The sequence below is a fragment of the Podarcis vaucheri genome (genome assembly GCF_965113315.1).
Source record: "Podarcis vaucheri genome assembly, chromosome: 4".
Taxonomy (NCBI): domain Eukaryota; kingdom Metazoa; phylum Chordata; class Lepidosauria; order Squamata; family Lacertidae; genus Podarcis; species Podarcis vaucheri.
The window spans coordinates 67,459,312-67,478,749 of NC_138762.1; the positions used below are offsets into that span (position 1 = coordinate 67,459,312).

General features: G+C 42.8%; 1 protein-coding gene across 4 annotated transcripts in view; it reads left to right on the forward strand.

Moving 5' to 3' along the window:
- The window catches only part of SH3KBP1 (SH3 domain containing kinase binding protein 1), a 153,461-nt gene that overhangs the window by 22,396 nt on the left and 111,627 nt on the right, over positions 1–19,438 (forward strand). For 3 of the 4 annotated variants that reach the window (XM_082220594.1, XM_082220593.1, XM_082220595.1), the window contains exon 2: positions 2,963–3,120. In XM_082220594.1, the coding sequence (XP_082076720.1) occupies positions 2,963–3,120 (158 nt within the window). The remainder of the gene's footprint in view (positions 1–2,962; positions 3,121–19,438) is intronic. The other variant, XM_082220596.1, reaches the window with a different exon arrangement.

Sequence of the window (19,438 nt, forward strand, 5' to 3'; positions counted from 1 at the left end):
GGGTCTCCCCTTTGCCCGTTGCCGCCGTCGTTGCCGCTCCCGCTAGGCTGTACTGCGGCTGCACTGTAGAAGGACCCAGATGAGATGGGCAGCCTGACATGGCCTATGAATTGCTGAGGAGCCTTGAGAGGAGAGCGAGGGCAACCATAGAAAAAGCAGTTCAGAGAGAGGAGGAGGTGGCGGAGGCGCGGGCAGGTGTTCCAAGGGCTAACCATAGAGGGGGAAAGCAGAGGAAGGACCGCAAACGCTTCTCCCATAGATTTGTAGTGGTAGACTAGCATAGATGGTCTGATCTGCGAGTTTACTTCGGGCGCTATTCCCCCCCCCTCTTCCTCCCGCCCCGCCTGATGGAACTGAGAGCTGCAGATGGAGCATGAGAGAAAAGATACAGAACTGCAGCAGCACCTTCGTAGCTTGGACTTCGTTTTGCGCGAAAAGTGGTTGCTGCTTGTAGTGATTTAATTGCAGTGTTTCATTAGCTGGTGTCTTGAGCAGCAACCTCTGGAAACGAAGGGCTAAAAACCGGCGCTGCTCTCCAAAATTATCTGGTCCCTTTTAACTTTGTATTTCAGCTGGTTGACTAAAATCCCTTATTTTGGCTGCTGATCCCTTATTTTTGAGGCTGCTGATCCGTTATTTTCAAATCTGTAAGTTGGCAGCTATGATTCTGGTCCCAAGCTGTATAGGGCTTTGTACACCAGTACCAGAACGTTGACAGTAGTCTCATTGCTATTTAGCACCCTATGAAATGCTTTCAAGAAGCAGTGGTCCCCTTCTCATATTTGGGGAAAATAGATTGCTGCAATATATAGGCGTGGCCATCTAATATTTTATCCTCTTAATAACTGCATTGGTCAACATTACCCTGACTGTCTCAGCTGCTTGTTTCCCTGACAACCCCAGCACTCACTTACGGCACAGGCAGAAATGATATGCATTGAAAGCTGATGCTTGCTGGTATTTCTTTACTTGCTCCTTTCAACCTCTTAAGTTGTAAATATGCTGAAGGAATGTGTCCTGGGGATGTTTCTACTCTGAAAGAGTCTGGGATTTCTAAATGCAGCTGTTTGGGATTCTGACAGCCTGACTGCTTCAACAGGATAGTACTACTGGGATGGTTATTTGCCAAGATGTTTGTATCAATGGTGACAACAACTAAGAATTGCACCTGTGGGGAAAACGCCACTCCAAACAGCATACAAACAATACTCCAAATCTCATTCTGGAACATGGAAGTGTTTTCATTACCTCTCAAATATTCAATTGACTACCCATGGTCTGATGTTGAAAAACATAGAATACGCCACTACTGGGATTGCCAAAGGTTTGGTCTTTCCATTTTGTGTTAGAAAAAATATATTAACAGAAGTATATAAAGAAAGAAACGAGTGACAGGAAAACCAGTTCCATGCAAGGCAAAATGTAATTACAGTATGGTCTAAGCCAGGCATGGCCAAACTTGGCCCTCTAGCTGTTTTGGGACTACAACTTCCATCATCCCTAGCTAACAGGACCCGTGGTCAGGGATGATGGGAATTATAGTCCCAAAATAGCTGGAGGGCCAAGTTTGGCCATGCCTGGTTTGAGCTAAAATAAGGGAAACTGTTGAGATCCGTGATTGAGGGACTATACCAATCTTGCTTTATTGTGGCTATAGTATTTATCAGCCACTGTGAGGGCATAAAATGTTTTTAAATTTATTTTTTAAAATTAGTGAGCATATGATCTGGTATATTTTTTACCTGCCTGCTTTAGTGGTACTTCGGATTACATACGCTTCAGGTTACATACGCTTCAGGTTACAGACTCCACTAACCCAGAAATAGCACCTCGGGTTAAGAACTTTGCTTCAGGATGAGAACAGAAATCACGCGGCGGCAGCATGGCAACAGCGGGAGGCCCCATTAGCTAAAGTGGTGCTTCAGGTTAAGAACAGTTTCAGGTTAAGGACGGACCTCCGGAACGAATTAAGTACGTAACCAGAGGTACCACTGTAATGTTATCCACTGTAGATCAGTGGTTAACATATATGAAATATTTCGGAGATACTCTGGTAACTGACTCTTGAACTGGGCACCACAGTTGAAGAAGGACACTGACAAACTGGAACGTGTCCAGAGGAGGGCAACCAAAATGGTCAAAGGCCTGGAAACGATGCCTTATGAGGAACGGCTAAGGGAGCTGGGCATGTTTAGCCTGGAGAAGAGGAGGTTAAGGGATGATATGATAGCCATGCTCAAATATATAAAAGGATGTCATATAGAGGAGGGAGAAAGGTTGTTTTCTGTTGCTCCAGAGAAGCGGACACAGAGCAATGGATCCAAACTACAAGAAAGAAGATTCCACCTAAACATTAGGAAGAACTTCCTGACAGTAAGAGCTGTTCGACAGTGGAATTTGCTGCCAAGGAGTGTGGTGGAGTCTCCTACTTTGGAGGTCTTTAAGCAGAGGCTTGACAACCATATGTCAGGAGTGCTCTGATGGTGTTTCCTGCTTGGCAGGGGGTTGGACTCGATGGCCCTTGCGGTCTATTCCAACTCTATGATTCTATGATTCTATTCTATGATTTGGGTCCTGTTTTGTTTAGATCTCTAATGTTCTAAGTATACTTTAGCACTTTTCTATAACTTGATAAGCTTTACTTAGATTAAATTGTATGCATGTATAAATTGTATGCATGCTATTAATGATAGCTGATTACACCCAGGATTTTTTTTAATGAGATCTCTCTCTCTCTCTCTGATATATATAGTTGATCATAACATTTAGTGTTGGTTCCTAAATTTATTTTTCAAGCTGTTCGCTCATTAAATGCTGCTGGTGAAATTGCTGCACATTTTAAAATTGTGGTTCATTAAATCTGCAGAGCTACAAAAATATATTTGCTGAGCTTTCTTAAATTGTGTTTTTGGGCGTTTTTGTTTAAATTCTGTAACATATGGCTATGTTTTTCCCTTTCCAGTGGAGGCGATAGTGGAGTTTGACTACAAGGCTCAGCATGATGATGAGCTGACAATCACTGTCGGTGACATAATCACCAATATCAGGAAAGAGGATGGAGGTTGGTGGGAAGGACAGCTTAAAGGCAGAAGAGGTTTGTTCCCTGACAACTTTGTAAGAGTGAGTACAAAGTGAAAACTGTTACTGTTCTTCTGTTGCTGGCTTGTATGCTCTTCTTTCAATGCAAGTTTGCTATCTTGGTGATGTGTATGTGTGTATCTCCAAAATACTTTTGACGTTTATACAAGACCAGTTGTCATAAAAGACAATTCAAAAGGTCATAGTAGATGTTAAAGGCAGATGGGAGCAACATTCCTACCATCCATTTCCACTGGCTCTTCCCCATTCTCACCCCAGAATTGCACACCTCCAGCTATTTTTGAAGAAACAATAAGCCCCTTGAGTGAGTTTCTGTTGGATTTTGAGCAGAAAAAAATGTCTGTAGGAAAGGGACTAAGCACCCAGTAGCAGCCTCCCCAGGCTGTTTCGATTTCCGCCCCTTAAGGGTGAGGAGGTTATATGCATCTGTGCATAACAACTAATTTGGCCTTTACCCATGGTGAAATATGTTCAGTCCAACCAAAGTGAAAGTAAGGGCAGCTGTTGAATAATTGAAAGGGGAAAGGCCTGCTTGGGATGGGGTTATGCTGTTCCTAAAATAACTTGTTTACAGCTTGGAGGTACTTGTCATACCCAGCTTTATTCCTGAATTTTCAGGTGACAGCTATGATCCAGTTTCAGTGGTGTGCCAGGTGCAGCCGTGCCTGAGAGCTAGAAACCTGACCACTCTCTTTCATGACAACTTTTATGTTGGAGTGTTGCAGTGCACTTTTTCTGGGTTTGTCTGTGAAGATGGTTTGGAAGCTGCAGTTGGTAAAATATACCACTGTGACTTACCTTGGAATTTAAGTCAGAATGGTCATGGTATACTGGTATTGAAAAATTACATTGGTAACCACTGTGTTTTCTGGACCCAGTTCAGTCCTAGGCTCCGGATACCTCTGTAAGGTGTAAAATCATTCAGAGAGACCTGGTTCTTAAAGGTAAAGGGACCCCTCTGTAAAGGGCCGACTCTAGGGTTGCGGTGCACATCTCGCTTTATTGGCCGAGGGAGCCGGCATACAGCTTCTGGGTTATGTGGCCAGCATGACTAAGCCGCTTCTGGCGAACCAGAGCAGTGCACGGAAACACCATTTACCTTCCCGCCAGAGCGGTACCTATTTATCTACTTGCACTTTGACGTGCTTTTGAACTGCTAGGTTGGCGGGAGCAGGGACTGAGCAACGGGAGCTCACCCTGTCACGGGGATTCGAACTGCCAACCTTCTGATCAGCAAGTCCTATGCTCTGTGGTTTAACCCACAGCGCCACCCGGTTCTTAGTTCCAACTTATTCCGAGGCCAGATTTGTTTCTTCAAGAAGCAGGGCCCTAGAATCTACATCAGGGCTTTCAAATGCCTTTTCACCAGCTGCCTGTTTAGCTCCCTCTTGTTTTGCTTATTTGTGAAACATCACCTTACCCCGCTTTTCAGCTTGTTTTCAGGGAATTAATTTACATAGATTGTGCTTTAATTTTAATCCTGTTTTAATTACCATGTTGTGCACTGCTCTCTAAGTATTCATTGAAAAGCAATACAGAGATTCTGTAAACCGAATAAATACAGAACGATGCTGCAACATGACTGTTTTCACTGATTTTAACATTGTGCTTCTTATATTGCAAGATGACTTGCAAACAAATAGTGTTAGATCAGTGTTGAAAGGAGAAATGGCATCTAAATGGGCTTGGAAGGTTTGCAGTAAATCTGAGAAGACCAAGCAAATTGGCCCAGTTCATTAATAAGTGCAAGTACTTTTGTTGCCTTAGAAATGGCATAGGCATCTAGCCTGTCTGAAGCCATTTGTACTTGCTGTGTTCTTCTACTCATTTTCTCCACTGATAACTACAATAAGAAACAGGATAGGAGGCAGAGAGGCTGGCTATTTTAACTTGAATCTTTAAATGTGGGTTAGTATTTGTTAGCAATGCAGTTTGAAATTCTAGGAAAGGAGTAACTTAGTATTTGGAGACATGTGCATAACCTGAGGACTGACAGCTGAAAGTGTAGACAAAGTCCATTGAATTGCATTTTATTGAGGTCATGTGAAAGTACTTTGGTGGCTCATGCAGAAATGCAAGCCACTGCTTGATAGGTGCACTCATCAAGTAACGAACAAATGTGTGTACCTGATCAAAGAATAGCTTCATCGGAAATGGAGAGTGCTGTGTAGATAAACAATTTTTGGAACACTTAAGTGGAACTGCTGTTTATAAATTCAGTAAATATTTTTTTTTAAAAAAAAAGTAACATGCAGCAGTTAGTTTGTGAGTTGTTTGCAATCATGTTTGCAATATGTGAACCTGAACAGCTTTGGAGTAACTGGTAGCATATTAAATGTTTCCTGTGTATGCTAGCACCAAAGTCATGGTACCTTTTATTTTCCAAATACTGCTCCAAAGTGCTTTATATGGAGGATTGAAAGTATATCTGAAATTCTGGAATGTGTTCTGTGAGAATCCCACTAGAAAAGCATCCCACTAATGTTCTGGATACTTTTGACTATAACTTCCATGAGCACAGTGCTGGCTGGACCTGATGAGTATTCTAGTGCAAAACACAACAAAAGGCATTGGGTTGGTGAGGGCTGCCTTAAAGACTGGGGAGGGGCATGGCTTTCTGGAGGGCTGCAGCAAATGGTAAATACTTCAAGAACTTTATAGAAGCAAGAGATCAGCATGGTCTCCATGATGATTTTGCAAGGCACTTTGAGGACAACATTGCCTGCCTCCCTGCGGACTTGAGTGCTTCCACTGATACAGTGTTGAAGTATATGATGCACTATGCTGCCCTTTGTGGGACCCATTTCCTTTGTTGATGCCTGGGATATGAAGAAGATGCTTGCCGCTGTGCAGCCTACTATATGTTTTCTTGGCCCATGGCCATCCTGGCTGCTTCATGCATAGCTGTCAACCTTCCCTTTTTTTGCGGGAAATTCCTTTATTCCAGCGCCGTTTCCCGCTGCTATCCCGGATTGTTAGATATCCCATAGACTGTCCCCGGGACAGGTGAGGCTGCTGATCCCTTATTTTCGAGGCTGCTGATCCCTTATTTTCGAGGCTGCTGATCCCTTATTTTCAAATCTGAAAGTTGAGAGCTATGGCTTCATGATGTGGTGATCACTTTGTTGTGTGATGTGTGTTCCCTGCTGCCTTGATTGTCCTGGATCTCTGTGGCTTGTGAAAATGTTGCATTTTGTTTTATGTTGTGTGGGGAAACTTTATTGAAAATTGCATTGTTGTTGTTTTATTTAAACTGGCCTAGAGATTTTTTTTTTATTTTAAGGTGGCAGTAATCTTTTAGCAAATAAATATATAAGAATTCCACATAGCTAGAAACCTTTTCATTTACCAAACTGAAGATTGAGCTTTGTTGTGTGCTGGCAGATTTAAAAAGGAAGAGTAATGGAAACAGCACAGATACATGTATGCACATGATACTAGATTCTAATCTAACTCTTAGTGACTGAAAACAGATGTAGGCTATTTAATTTTCCAACTTTCTCTTTTAGGATTTACTTGTTTGTTGTTAAGATGGTATAGTGGTGCTGGGGGATTAACTTGGGGGGGCGGGGGACACTACTAAGTTAGCCATAATTCAGCTGCATAGCAATGATTTTACAGGAAGATACTGAATTATGCTATTGAAAATGGTCTCTTTTGGATGCTGTGCTCTGTAGATAACTAACACTAAGGAAATAGTAGCTTCTGCATTTTATTCTTAAGTCTTTAATTTGAATATTGACAAGCCAAAAAGTGAAAATGTGGTAAGGAAGAAGGCTCAGAATTGAGTGGTCAGGCCTACATTTCTAAAATATCCTTGAGACAATTTCCAGTAGACAAAAGAGGAAGAAGTAAGCTTTTGAAATGTACATGGGGAGAGAATTAAGCTTATCATGTAGTTGCCCTTTAATAAGCTTGTGCTGAATAAGCAAATAAAAGTTTTGTAATATTTGAGGATAATAGTCTTTTCAATAAGTGCTAATACATGTTGCGGTAGTTTGTTTTTGTTACAAAGATAGATAGATGATAGATAGAAGAAGTTGCACTCCTCATTCAAGTGTTTTTCCCCCTCTAACAACTGTATTTGACTATGCAGCTGCAGAGATGGGAAGATTTCGCTGATAGTATATGCGGAGAAATATAAAGCAGGAAACTGAGGTGACAAACCAGTACTTGTTGATTTTAATTTGCGTTTGCATATGTATCTGATACGATCGTGGATAGCTGGTAAAATGTATGCTCCATCAGTGACCTTATTTCTCTCTGAATGTTCTCTCACCTTCAAACAGCCTGCAGAGTAGGGTGACAGCCTCACCAGATGCACCTTCTGAGCTACCGAATGAATGTGCTGCAGGATCTCAGCTGCTTCCACTGGTTGATGCACAATACTGGCAACATTTTTGCAGATGTGGCTGCAGGTGGTTAGTGTGCTGTGAATCATGGCATTCGTACCAATAATATTGTCAGTTTCTTGGCAGTAGTGGCAGATGTCTAAATAAACCATTGAACTTCCATTTAAACCCACTGCATAAGTTAGCAAAACTGAAAGGTATTTAGTTATGTTTCCTTGCCAGCGGGCTAAATGAGTGGAGCTGAGCAGCTGCATCTCTTTTGGTCAAGAAAGCAAGAGAGACCTCTTTTCCCATAAAGCTTTTCTGTTGTGTACAGTGATACACACACCAAAATTACCAGAGGGATTCATGAAATGCACATAGAATTAAAGACTTTAATTGTAGGTGGTCCTTTCTAATTGCATAGTTATTACCGCACACAAATATAGAGCTTCTTAACAGTGGGTTGGCTGACACTTGCCATTTCATCCTGTTTGATACCAGTATAGCAAACCTGTTATTGTAAAGCATAGTATTCACTCTTTTTCTCAACAAATGCACACCTTGGGAGTTGGTGCCTTGTCCTTTTGCAAGTTAATATCAGTAATGGCTCTTCTCTGAGGTTGTCTGTAATTGGAAAGAAAGTGCAAGCATCCAGATTTCTCCACAGTTCAGTTGGGTGGGTAGCATAAAAAGTAAATTGCCAGAGGTTAAACATCAGTTAGCTATTGTGACTAAGGCAGGGTAAAATATTGGTTTCTGCTGTAGGTGAAATAAGTTGCATCTCTTCCCTTTATTTTTATTTTTTTTTTTTATTCAGGATTTTCTTGTTTTACAGGAGTGTAGTGCCTCGTATTTTTTTTTCCCATGTAACATTTTTACAAATCCATTTCATTTGTTGAGGCATTAGGGTGAGAAGAAAAGAAAAAAGAAAAAAGAGAGGGGATGGAGGGAGGGAGGATGGATAGGGGTGGGGTCGGGTGGCGGTGTTTCTATTATGTTTAATGTATGTAGAGTTTGGTGTCAGCGTTGCTTGTGTTGTTCACTTGTGTTCCTTTGGTGGTGAGAGAGGTTGGGGTTGGCCTAGGGTGTGATTGTTTGCTTGCAATTGGCTGTGGTGATCTTTGTTTTTGTGTGTGGGTGAGGTGGGTGGGTGTTTTGGATCAGGTTAGCCATATTGATTTGTATGCTGTTGGTGGATTATTGTCACTGTCCTGTTGGGCTGTGTATGTGATAAAGGGGAGCCATACCGGGGTGAAGGCGTCTTCTTCTGTTTGTCCCCGTGTCAGTTTCAGTTTGTTAGTTAATTTTTCTAGTAGGGCTGTTTCCCATACTATTTGGTACCATTGGTCCATGCTTACTCCTGACAGGTCTCTCCAGTGTCTGGTTATGGTGTTTCTGGCTGCTGAAAGTAGGTGGGTTATGAGTTCTTTGTGGTGTAAATGGGCATTGTTGTCTTGGAAGATGTTAAGTAGGGCCAATTCTGGGGTGATGTCTATTACTTGCTTGGTTATTTTACATATTTCTTGTATGGTTGTTGTCCAGAATACTTGGATTTTGGGACACTCCCACCACATGTGGAGGTACGTGCCTGTGGAGGTGCACCCTCTCCAGCATTTTGGTGAGGTTCCTGGGTGTATTAGCGCTAGTTTCCTTGGTGTTAGGTACCACCTGTAGGTGAGTTTCAGTGTGAGTTCTTTTCTTTTCGTTGATATGGATTTAAAGGGGGGTTTAGACCACATTCTGGTCCACTGAGTGGGGTTAATCTCATAGCCTATGTCATTCTCCCATTGTTTTTTGATTGCGTCTAGGGGATTTGCGGGATTTTGGAGTAGTATTTTGTATATTGCGGATACCGTCCCTTTACCGTTTCCCTTTGTTGTTAGGAGGAGGTTTTCGAAGGTTGTCAGGGGCCTAGTTGCTGCTGATTTTACTGTTGGGTTGTTTAAGAGGGCATGTAGTTGGTGTTTTGTTAACCAGGGCATTTGGGTGTCTTCTAGTTTGTCTTGTATTTCTTGTGTTGACAAGGGTTTGTTATTTTTATAAAAGTCTATTAGGCGATATAAGCCTTTGGTTCGCCAGGTTTTTATCTTGAGGTTTTGTGCTGCATGGTGGAATAATGGGTGGTACGCCAGGGGGATTAGTGGGGATGGGGTTGGGGATAGTTTGCCTATTTGTGTTTTCCATGCTTTGAGCATGGTCTGTGTGTACCTGTTAAGTGTTGTGGGAATTTTCTTTAGTTTGTTTGGGAGGAGTGGGTATGCTGTGGTGCAGGTGTTTTCAATTGTGTCCCTCTCTAGGTGTACCCATTGTTTTGTCTCATCTTCTAGTATATATGGGATTATATGGCGTATTTGGTTGGCATTGTAGTATGTTTCTATGTTGGGGATTCCCCATCCTCCTTCTGAGGTGGGGAGGTGCAGATATTTGGGGTTTATTCTTGGTTTTTTATGTGAGAAGATGAAAGAGTGTAGTTTTCTCTGCCAACTGCGAAGTTGGGTTGAAGGGATCCAGATTGGGAGGGTTTGGAATAGGTAGGTTAGTTTTGGGAGTGTGATCATTTTGATCAGGGCTATTTTGTCTGAGAGAGTGAAGTTCATGTTGTTCCATCTCTTTAGGTCTTTGTGAATTTGTCGCCACAGGGGCTTGTAGTTGTGGAGGTACAATTTATTGAGGTTTCTGGTTATTTGTACCCCTAGGTATCTGAACTTGGTGTGGCAAAGTTTTATTTTGGTGACCTTCGTGAGTTCTTTTTGGGTGTGCGGAGGGGTGTTGAAGCACATAGCTTCTGACTTTGTAAAATTTACCTGTAGGCCCGACACCATTGCAAATGTGTTGAGTTCTCTGGTTAGGGAGGGTGCTGTGCTTATGGGGTCTGGTGTTGTGACCATTAGGTCATCTGCAAAGAGCCCTAATTTATAGGTTCTGCCTTTTATTTCCACTCCCTTGATGTCTGTGGCTGCTCGGATGCGGATTGCTAGGGGTTCCAGAGCCAGGATAAATAAGAAGGGAGACAGTGGGCATCCTTGTTTTGTGCCTCTTTGGATAGCTATAGTATTAGAATCCATATTGTTAGTTCTGCATCGTGCTGAGGCTTGGGAGTATATTTGTTTGAGGGTTTGTAGGAAGTTGGGGCCAAATTTCATGTTAGTTAGTACTGCTAGTATGTATTTCCACTCCAAGCAATCAAAGGCTTTGAGGATGTCTAGGGACATAATTGTCAATGGGAGTTTGGTTGCCTTGCTGTGTTCGATCAGGTTCAGTAGTTTCCTGATGGGGTCTGTTATATTGCGGCCAGGGACAAAGCCAGTCTGGTCTGGGGCTATTAACTTGTGTAGGAAGATTTTTAGGCGGTTGGCCAAGATTGATGTGAAGATCTTGTAGTCTTGGTTTATTAATGAGATTGGGCGGTATGATTCTACTTTGAGGCTGTCTTTTAGTGGTTTTGGGATGCAGACTATTCTGGAGTGGGTCCAGGTTTTGGGGATGGGGCCCCCTTTTATGATGTCGTTGAATAGGCGGGTCATGTAGGGCATCAAGGGTTCTTTGAATTTCTTATAGAATTCTGCTGTGAAGCCGTCTGGGCCTGGGGCTTTGTGTGGTTTCAGGTTTTTGAGGACCGCATCTATTTCCTCTGGGGTGATAGGGCTGTCCATGAATTCCTGTTCCTCATCAGTTAGGGTAGGCATGTTTAGTCCTGCTAGAAATGTTCTGATTTCCTTCTCTGGTGGGTTATGGGAGGTGTATAGGTTGGAGTAGAATTCTGCAAATTCTGAGGTTATTTCTTCGGGGGAGAATGTTATGTTGCCGTTTTTTTTGGTGATGCAGTGTATTCTTGTTTTGAGTGCTTTTTTCCTACATCTATTTGCTAGTAATCTGGAGTTTTTCCCTCCATATTCGTAGAAACGTTGTTTAGAGTATAGAATGTTGATCATTGTTTTGTTAATTTCTAGGGAGTCTAGTTCTCTCCTTTTTTGTTCTATAAGTTTGAGGAGTTTTTTAGATCCTGTTTGTTTGTAGCGTGATGAGAGGGCTATGATGTCTTGTTCTGTTTTGCTAATTTTTGAGGAGGTTTGTTTTTTAAGGAATGTTTTCTCTTTTATGCAAGCTCCTCTGGTGACCGCTTTCATTGCGTCCCATAGGAGGGGGGTTGTTATATTGTTTACATCGTTTTCTTTGAAGTAGTTTTGGAGGGTTTTTGTGAGACTCTCTCTAATTTGTTTGTTTGTAGTTAGGATGGGGCTGAAGGACCATGATGGGGTGGTTTGTGTTCCTTCTCCTATTTTAACAATGACTTCTACTGGGGCGTGGTCTGTGATTTTAATGTTACCTATGTTTGTTGATTCCACTGAGGGGATTAGACCCTGTGTGAGTAGAATGCTGTCCAGTCTGGATACTGTATCATGGCGTCCCGATTGGAATGTATGGCTGATGTCTCCTGGGTTTTGCTCACCCCAAATGTCGTAGAGACCCCTGTTTTTTAGCATTTTTAGTAACTTGTAAGAGTTCCTGGTTGTTGGGGGTTTCCTTCGGAGGAAGGTTGCCCATGGGGTTGTGGGGTGGATATCTTTCAGAGATATACCTTTCATATTCAGATTGAGGTCCCCTCCTAGGATTGCTTCCCCTTCAGAGAAGGAGAGGAATTTGTTTAGTGTCTTCTGGAAGAATTCCAATTGTTTCGTGTTTGGGGCGTATATGGAGCCGATTGTCAGTTTGATTTTGCCATCTAGTGTCCCTTTAGCGAAAATGAATCTGCCTTTTTTGTCCTTGAGGACTGTTGTGGCAGTGAAGTTCAGGTCTCTACTGAGTATTATGGCTACCCCACGAGCTTTCCCTGAGCCTCGTGCGACCCACTGTTGACTGAAGCGGGGGTCGCTCAGGAGTTTGCTGCCTTTGGGTGGGTTGTGTATTTCTTGTAGGAAGGTGATGTGTGGTTTCATGGTGTTTATGTATGAGGTGATGCGTTTCCTTTTGATGGGGTTTCCCAGCCCCCTCACGTTTAATGTAATTGCTTTTAGGTTAGCCATCTTGCTTATCTATTATGTGGGGCGATTCCCTGCCAACCCGTTCGGGTTGTCTTGTGTCTCTCTCTTCGTGTTGTTTAAAGGACCAGTGGGGTTGCGCTGACCTAGGGTGTGGTGGGTGGGGGGCTAATGGGATTAGAGTAAGATTTGGGTTAAAGAGTAGGGGGTAGGTTGTAGGGAGTTTCCTATATGTAGTCATATAGGTGTTTGTTTGGGGTATTTTAGGCCATCTGGCATTTAGCCAGTTGGTCCTAGGTCTCAGCTGGTGTGGAAGGCCGTGTTCAAGGACAGGCCATCCCCCCTGTTGTTTGCGATAGGGGGTGATCAGTGAGACAGTGTGAAGTGACTTTGTAACGTCGCTGTCAGGTATAAGGTTCATGAGCAATGTTGCCAATGTTATGAGCAACATTGTTGGTGTGTTGGGGTGGGGATGTGGATGTTGGTACGCTCTGGTGCCACCATAGTGCTGGTTGGGTATCAGATTTTAGCCTGATTGTGGGTTGTGTTATTAAGGTTGGAGGAGTTGTTTTTCCCTAGTATGGAGTATGGGGGTGTTGAAGGTGTGGGTGATGGGGAATGTGGTTGAGGTCGTCTGGACTGGTGTTGGGGTGGGGATTCCTATGGGGGTGCGGGGCTGGGGGGGGGATGTTGATGGTGTTAACTAAATCTATGGGTTTTTTTTGGGGGGGAGAGGGGGGAAAGGGGGGGGAATCACCAGTCCTTCAGTTTGTGGTTTTTCCTGGTTGCTTCATTCAGCTGGGGTTGTTGTTGTTGTAGGGTTGTCCATCTGCGATGAATTGGTTTGGTTAATCTTGGTCTGGTTTCTTGTGTCGTATGGCCGGCGGGACGGTTCTGAGCATGATGCTTGCCTGTATTGGTTTTCGTTGTTGTGCCGCTTCTGTTGTTTCTTTGTCTTCTGTACCGTTGTCCAGTTGTTTGCTGTTGTTTCCTCGTGGTTGGGGCTGTCACTTGGTGGGTTTGTCGGTTGCCATTCCGGTGGGAGGTCGAGTTCAAGGTTCTTTAGTAGTTGCAGGGCCTCAGGTATGTTGGTAGCCATGTGTTGCGTTGTATTGGTTGTTACAATGAGGCGGAAGGGGAAGCCCCATCGGTATTTGATCCCTGCTTGTTGGAGACGCTGGGTGCATGGGCGCAGGCTTTTCCTCCGGTTTAGGGTATCCTGAGATAGGTCCTGTAAGGCCAGAATAGGGGTTTCTCCATATCGAAGGTTGGTTGAGTTTTTGAGGTGGTGCCACACCTCTTCCTTCTTTTTGTAGCGTGTGAAGCATACAATGATGTCTCTTGGGGGGGCGCTGGGTTTTGGCATAGGTTTTAGGGCTCTGTGAGCCCTCTCCAAGTCATCTGCCTCAAGTTTCAGGCTTGGGACTGTGTTTTTCAGCCAGCGTATAATTAGGTCTGCTGGGCTTTTCTCCTCTGTTTTTTCAGGAAAGTTGCGGAAGCGGATGTTACAACGTCTATTGCGGTCTTCAAGGTCGGCTTGCTTAATTTTCATCTCTCTGTGTTCTGCTTCCATTTGGTTTACCAGTTCGTCCAGTTTCTTGTTCACACGTGCATTCTCTTCCCGGTATTGCTCTATTATTCTTTCTTGCATTTGGTTCTTGTTCTCTAGAGCTTCCACTTTGGAGGTTAGATTGTTGATTAGTACCTGCATGGGAGCCATTGTGGCTTTCAGTGTTTCTTCTAGTCTTGCTTCCATTTCCCTCAGATCTCGTTTCGTTATTGGGTGGTCATCGTCTTGAAGGGGAGTTACCGTCTTAGCATTGTTTGCCATCTCCCTGGTTGGTGTCGTCTTGGTCTCCCTGATTTTGGTTTGAGGTTGGCTTGGCGTCCTCTTGGGGTAGGGCGTGTGGTGGTTAGGAGTTGTGGCAGTGGTGATTCCTGGGTATTGTTGGGTTGCTGAGCTGATCAGGCTTTGTTGGTTGGTGGCTTCTACAGAGCGTTTTGATTAGGTGGTCATTTGTGTCACTTCTAGTCTGTGTTTTAAGAACTTCTTTAGGGCTTCTGCAGATGCCCCAGCGGTGCCGCCGAGGCGGGGGGGGGGGCAGGCAAGCAGAGATGGGTAGACTAATGGACAGACAGTTCACATAAAGGGAGGGGGGTTAGCAGGTAGAGATGCAAGAGATTGGAGGGGTGGGGCCAGGGGAAATATGTGTTAGGAGGGGGTTGTATATGCCCCAAAGGGGTATTGGGGTCCAGTTAAGGTGGAAGTTGGGGTTGGGAGTGCGCTCAGAAACAGACAAATAGGCTATATGTAAAGGGTGGAGGGAGAAGAAAGGGAAGAAGAAGAGAGAAAGAAGAAGGGGGGAGGCGGGGGAAGAGGGGAGATTGGAGTAAAAGAGAAGGGAGAGGGAGAGACAGAAAGAGTTGAAAAATAGGGGAGAGATAGTACAGTAATATCAGTGGTAAAGATTCAAATGAAGGGTGGCTGCAGCAGCAGTGGACCCTCTTTTAAAAGGAAAAGAGATAAAAGTAGGTATATGGGGGGAGGGATAAAAAAGGTATATATATATATTAAGGAGGGAGGGAGGGGAGGAAGGGGTTAAAAAAAGGAAAGGGGTTTAAAAAAAAGGGAAGGAAAAAAAAAGAGGTAGTTTCTCCTTTGTTATGCGGCTTCTCTGTGTTTCCCGGTGGGGCTCGGCCACGTGTTGTTTTTTTGGAGCCTTTTCTGCCTTCCCGTGCTCACGTACCTCTCCTCTGCCTTCTCCCTGGCAGAGATGGGGGCGGCAGCGGCAAGTTTGGGGCTCCTTTTTCTTTCTTTTTCTTCCTCTCTCCCCCTTTCTTTCTCCCTCTCCGCGTTGGCTCCACTGTCCTCCCGGTTCTGGAGCTCCTCTCTGCTGTTGGGGGGGGGGTGGTCGGGTGCCTTTCCGGCTCAATCTAAGTCGTGGGGGGGTGTTTTGGCTCCTTGGATAGATGCCTGGGCACCCCCAATTTCTCTCCGCTGGCGGTGCTGGCGGCAGCAGACCTGGGGTGGCCAGACAGAGCCTTTTACTCTGGCTGGCTTCAGGAGCTCTTCTCTGCTGTTGCAGCCGCCATGTTGCCTCGCCGGAAGTCCCCATCTCTTCCCTTTATGACTAATTTGAAAGGTCTCTAAAGTGTGTTCAGCTATCGGTTGTTGTAAACAAAAATCTGCCCCCCCATGGGGTATCCAAGAGCCCATATAGAGTCCTTACATAGATTCCCTATTGGTAGGAGAAAATAACAGAGGCCAACCAGAGAATATTGAGAAGCAAAGCAGCTAGTAAGCTTGATCTTTATTGATGTGTTGTTGCAGCAGGGTCCTTACTCACTACACGCAGGAGGGAGGAGGAACCCAGAACAAAGGTGTGCCTGCCCTTATATAGACATTTTAAGTTCCCTGCCCTGGAGCTCAAGACCACCCCTCCATACATCATACATACATCACAGAAGGGGTGTAACCTAAGACTACCCCCCAGATACATCACAGAAAATGAGGTCTACAGCAGAAATCTGAGTGCATTGTTTATCTCATCTGACAGGTTACCTGTTTAATGATTGGATACCCTGGGGAGCCTGGCCTGTCTTTTGTAATGATAAATACTTAGTTCCTGAGCCAGGTCACAGGCTCACACCCTTTTCATATCTTAAATGTGCCCTTAAGACAGGATTTGTGAAGGAAAAGACAATGGGGAGGCTTTTCCATTTTCCTTTGATCTTGCATAGAAAACATTTGGTCAGTTTAGGAATCAAAAATGGTTTCAGGTCGGTCTTCCTGTGCTGATCTATGTACCTGCTTGGTTGGTACACTTATGAACATTTAACATATATCTAAATCCTCCAAATTCCTATCACACAGTAATGTTTGGCATTTTGGAATTTGGAAATTACAATGTGAGATCTCGATCCAAGAAGCTGCTCTTAAAAAGGGTATAGTGAAGCCTGGTGGGCTGGAAGACAGACTGAGAAGACACTTAAATGTAATATACCTGAAAGTATAAAACAAATCTAACAAATTCTTTCAGGGTAATGCACTGCAGGTGTTGTCCTCACTTTTATTTACACCTACACAGCAATAAAAACTAATAGCTCCACAGTCTTCAAATGCAATTGCTTGGGAGTAAACTCTATTGAACACAGTGGAACTTCTTTCTGAGTGTTCCACTGTTGGTGAGTTATATTAAGTGGGCTGGATGCTGATGAAAGTTCTGAATGTCACACTATGACTAGGAAGAGAAAATGTTTCTGATTGATTATTGCCCTTAAATCCTCTTATGGTTTGCATTATTCTTTCCACAGGAGTGTATATCTATATCTATATCTATATCTATATCTATATCTATATCTATATCTATATATAATATTTATATATAAACATTTTTCTTTCTTTGATATGATGTCATTGTGTATAAATAGGAAACGGAAGAGAGTGAATGTAAAGCAGATAAGTGGTCAATATTGTTTACATGGTATAGAAAGAAGCATTTAAATTTTGCTGAATTTCAGCCCTAATGGAATAAAAAAAATCAGCTTTGTCATTGTCTAAAGATTGATTGAATGGCAATGCAACAATGTATTGATAATAACTTGGGACTGACAATAAATACTTTATTTCCCTTAGCTTAAATGCACTTAAATATTATTTAGTCTGTTTCAGTAATGCCATTAGATAAAAGTTTTAGAATCTGGTTGGAAGCTCAGCTTGGTTTTTTATGTTTTGATTCTGTTTTTTTGATGCACAATTTACATATGCAGTTCTTTTGGGATTTGGGGGATGTGGGAAAAGGAAAGGCAGATACTTCCCTTTTGATCCATTCTATTCTTGGCTTTCTCCATTGAGGCAAAATATGCATTTCCTTGGGGCTTGTTGGTTTTATCTTTGCCTTTGGTTGGAATGCTGCCGGAATGCATTTTGCAATGCATTTCAAAAAAGGAAAAAGAAAAGAAAAGAATTTGTTGCTTTCTTTATTTTAGACCTGCCCTATCCCGAAGGGCCAACATTTATCTACAAAGTAACTACAACCACACATCATCTTCACAAAGCAGGGTTCAGCTTCCCCAGGGCAAAACACATTTATTTCTTTATTTAGGACATTGTCTATATTTTATTCAGTGAGTTCCTCTTTAGGCTGCTGCTTCTACAAGTAAAGAGGTGCCACAATATCTGTGTGCTTCTGCTCAGATATGTAGCAAGTTCTTTGCTACAGAGAGAATGCCGACCTGTTATGAAATAGTTGTATAGACTAGCTGCACATGTGGCATGTCTCAGAAAACTGTATGAAAATGTATCTGCAAAGTGGAGCCAAGTATGTTGTCACACAGGAAATGTAGTTTCAGGACTGAGTCAGATTGTTCAGCAGTAGTGCTGAAAAACATTTGGACAGTGTGGTCGCAATTTAGCTCAGCTATATGTAGTTTGTACTTTGGGAAGCAGTATGTCTGCTCTGTTTACAGAAATCAATGTAGTCTTGGTGGCTAAAACAGTTTTTGTGCTTGTATAAGATATGCCTGATAAAAGAACAGGCTGAGGAAGTGGTGACACTTGAGATCTCTTGTGATGCAGAGTCCATGTTTAGGCAGTTGTCTATCATAAACCATGGTTTGTGAGGTTGCAGATGAGGGTCCTGTGTGCTTTTACTCCCTTCTGTATTTCATGTGCCAACTTTGCCAATGCCATGTAAACCAAAGAGGGCTTGGATTACCTGTGAGTCATATTTTCAGCTTGTCTGAGAAGCAGAAGAGACGTCAGTTGCAAACGTGAATGCTTAATAGGATCATATCTGAAGAACGGGTATCTTCAGCCCAGTAAATGAGAAATGTTTATGCCACTCTGGAAAAAGTTGTAGTTGTCTCAGTTTCAAAAAAGAATATGCAACAGTGGCACTAGCCCATACAACGTGTGGAAATATACTTTAATCATCTGATTAATTTACAAACTGGGCAGTGCTTGGGAATATCATTACATTTGCTGATTTTAGCTTTAATCTCAGAATATTATTCTGCCCATCAATAGTTCAAATAACTTGGATGAAAAGGGACAATAATCATAATGTTTTCTCTTAAAAGTTATTTCATTCATTACTGTTTTAATTGATGGTGGTGGTTATTTTGTATAAGATTAATTCCAAAATTGTTTCCCCCTCCCCATGCTTATTCATTCATTAGACATCAGGGATGGGGTCGGAAATTCAACACACTTCAGACTGGAAAATCTGTTTTGCTTTCACACCCCTACGTGCAAAGCAAGGTCACATTTTTATTTGAGCTCTGGAATATTTTAATACTACCAAGTGTCTGGTGCATCATTACATAAAAATGTCTACACTGTAGTCATGTGACAAATTGTGCCAGAATTGAGCACATGTTGAAGATGAATTAAATGCAGGTGTTCTAAATTTGGGTAAAGGTAAACCGAATAAATAAATAACTATTTTATCTAAATGGCAGCAATCACTAATAGTTGTGTTTGAATTGTTTTTTGTTTTTAAGTAATACACTCCACTGCATCCACTGAGGACATCACTGCACAGGAGTTGCTTTTTATTAATGAAAGAAAGGCCCAGATGAATGAAAATGCTGCGACCTTTAGTGTTTGAAGCGTCTAACTGTGATTGTGGGCTTACAGCCATCTTGTCATCACACTCTGCTCTTTAAATCAGCAGCTGCATTGTAGCACTGCACTAATTGCTCATAAGAGAATGAAGAGCCTCTTTTATAGAGATCGTGATTGGTCATTGAGAGCCCAGCTGGTATCCTCCTTCTCGTTTATAAAAGACAGCTATGTGCTCCATAGCTCTTTCAGTCTTCTACATTGACTAGTGCCTGGCATTTCTAGTATAATCTTACTGTTCCAAAAGTTTCTGGAATACTCCTTTCTGTGTGATTTAGGGTCTCTCTCCCCCCCCCCTTTTCTGAGAATGTTCTTTTTTTTGGTGGCAGATCAACAATCCAGCTATCAGAATGTCATGTGTCAATCACCAACAGGTACCTGGCTCTTTTTTGTTGTCACCT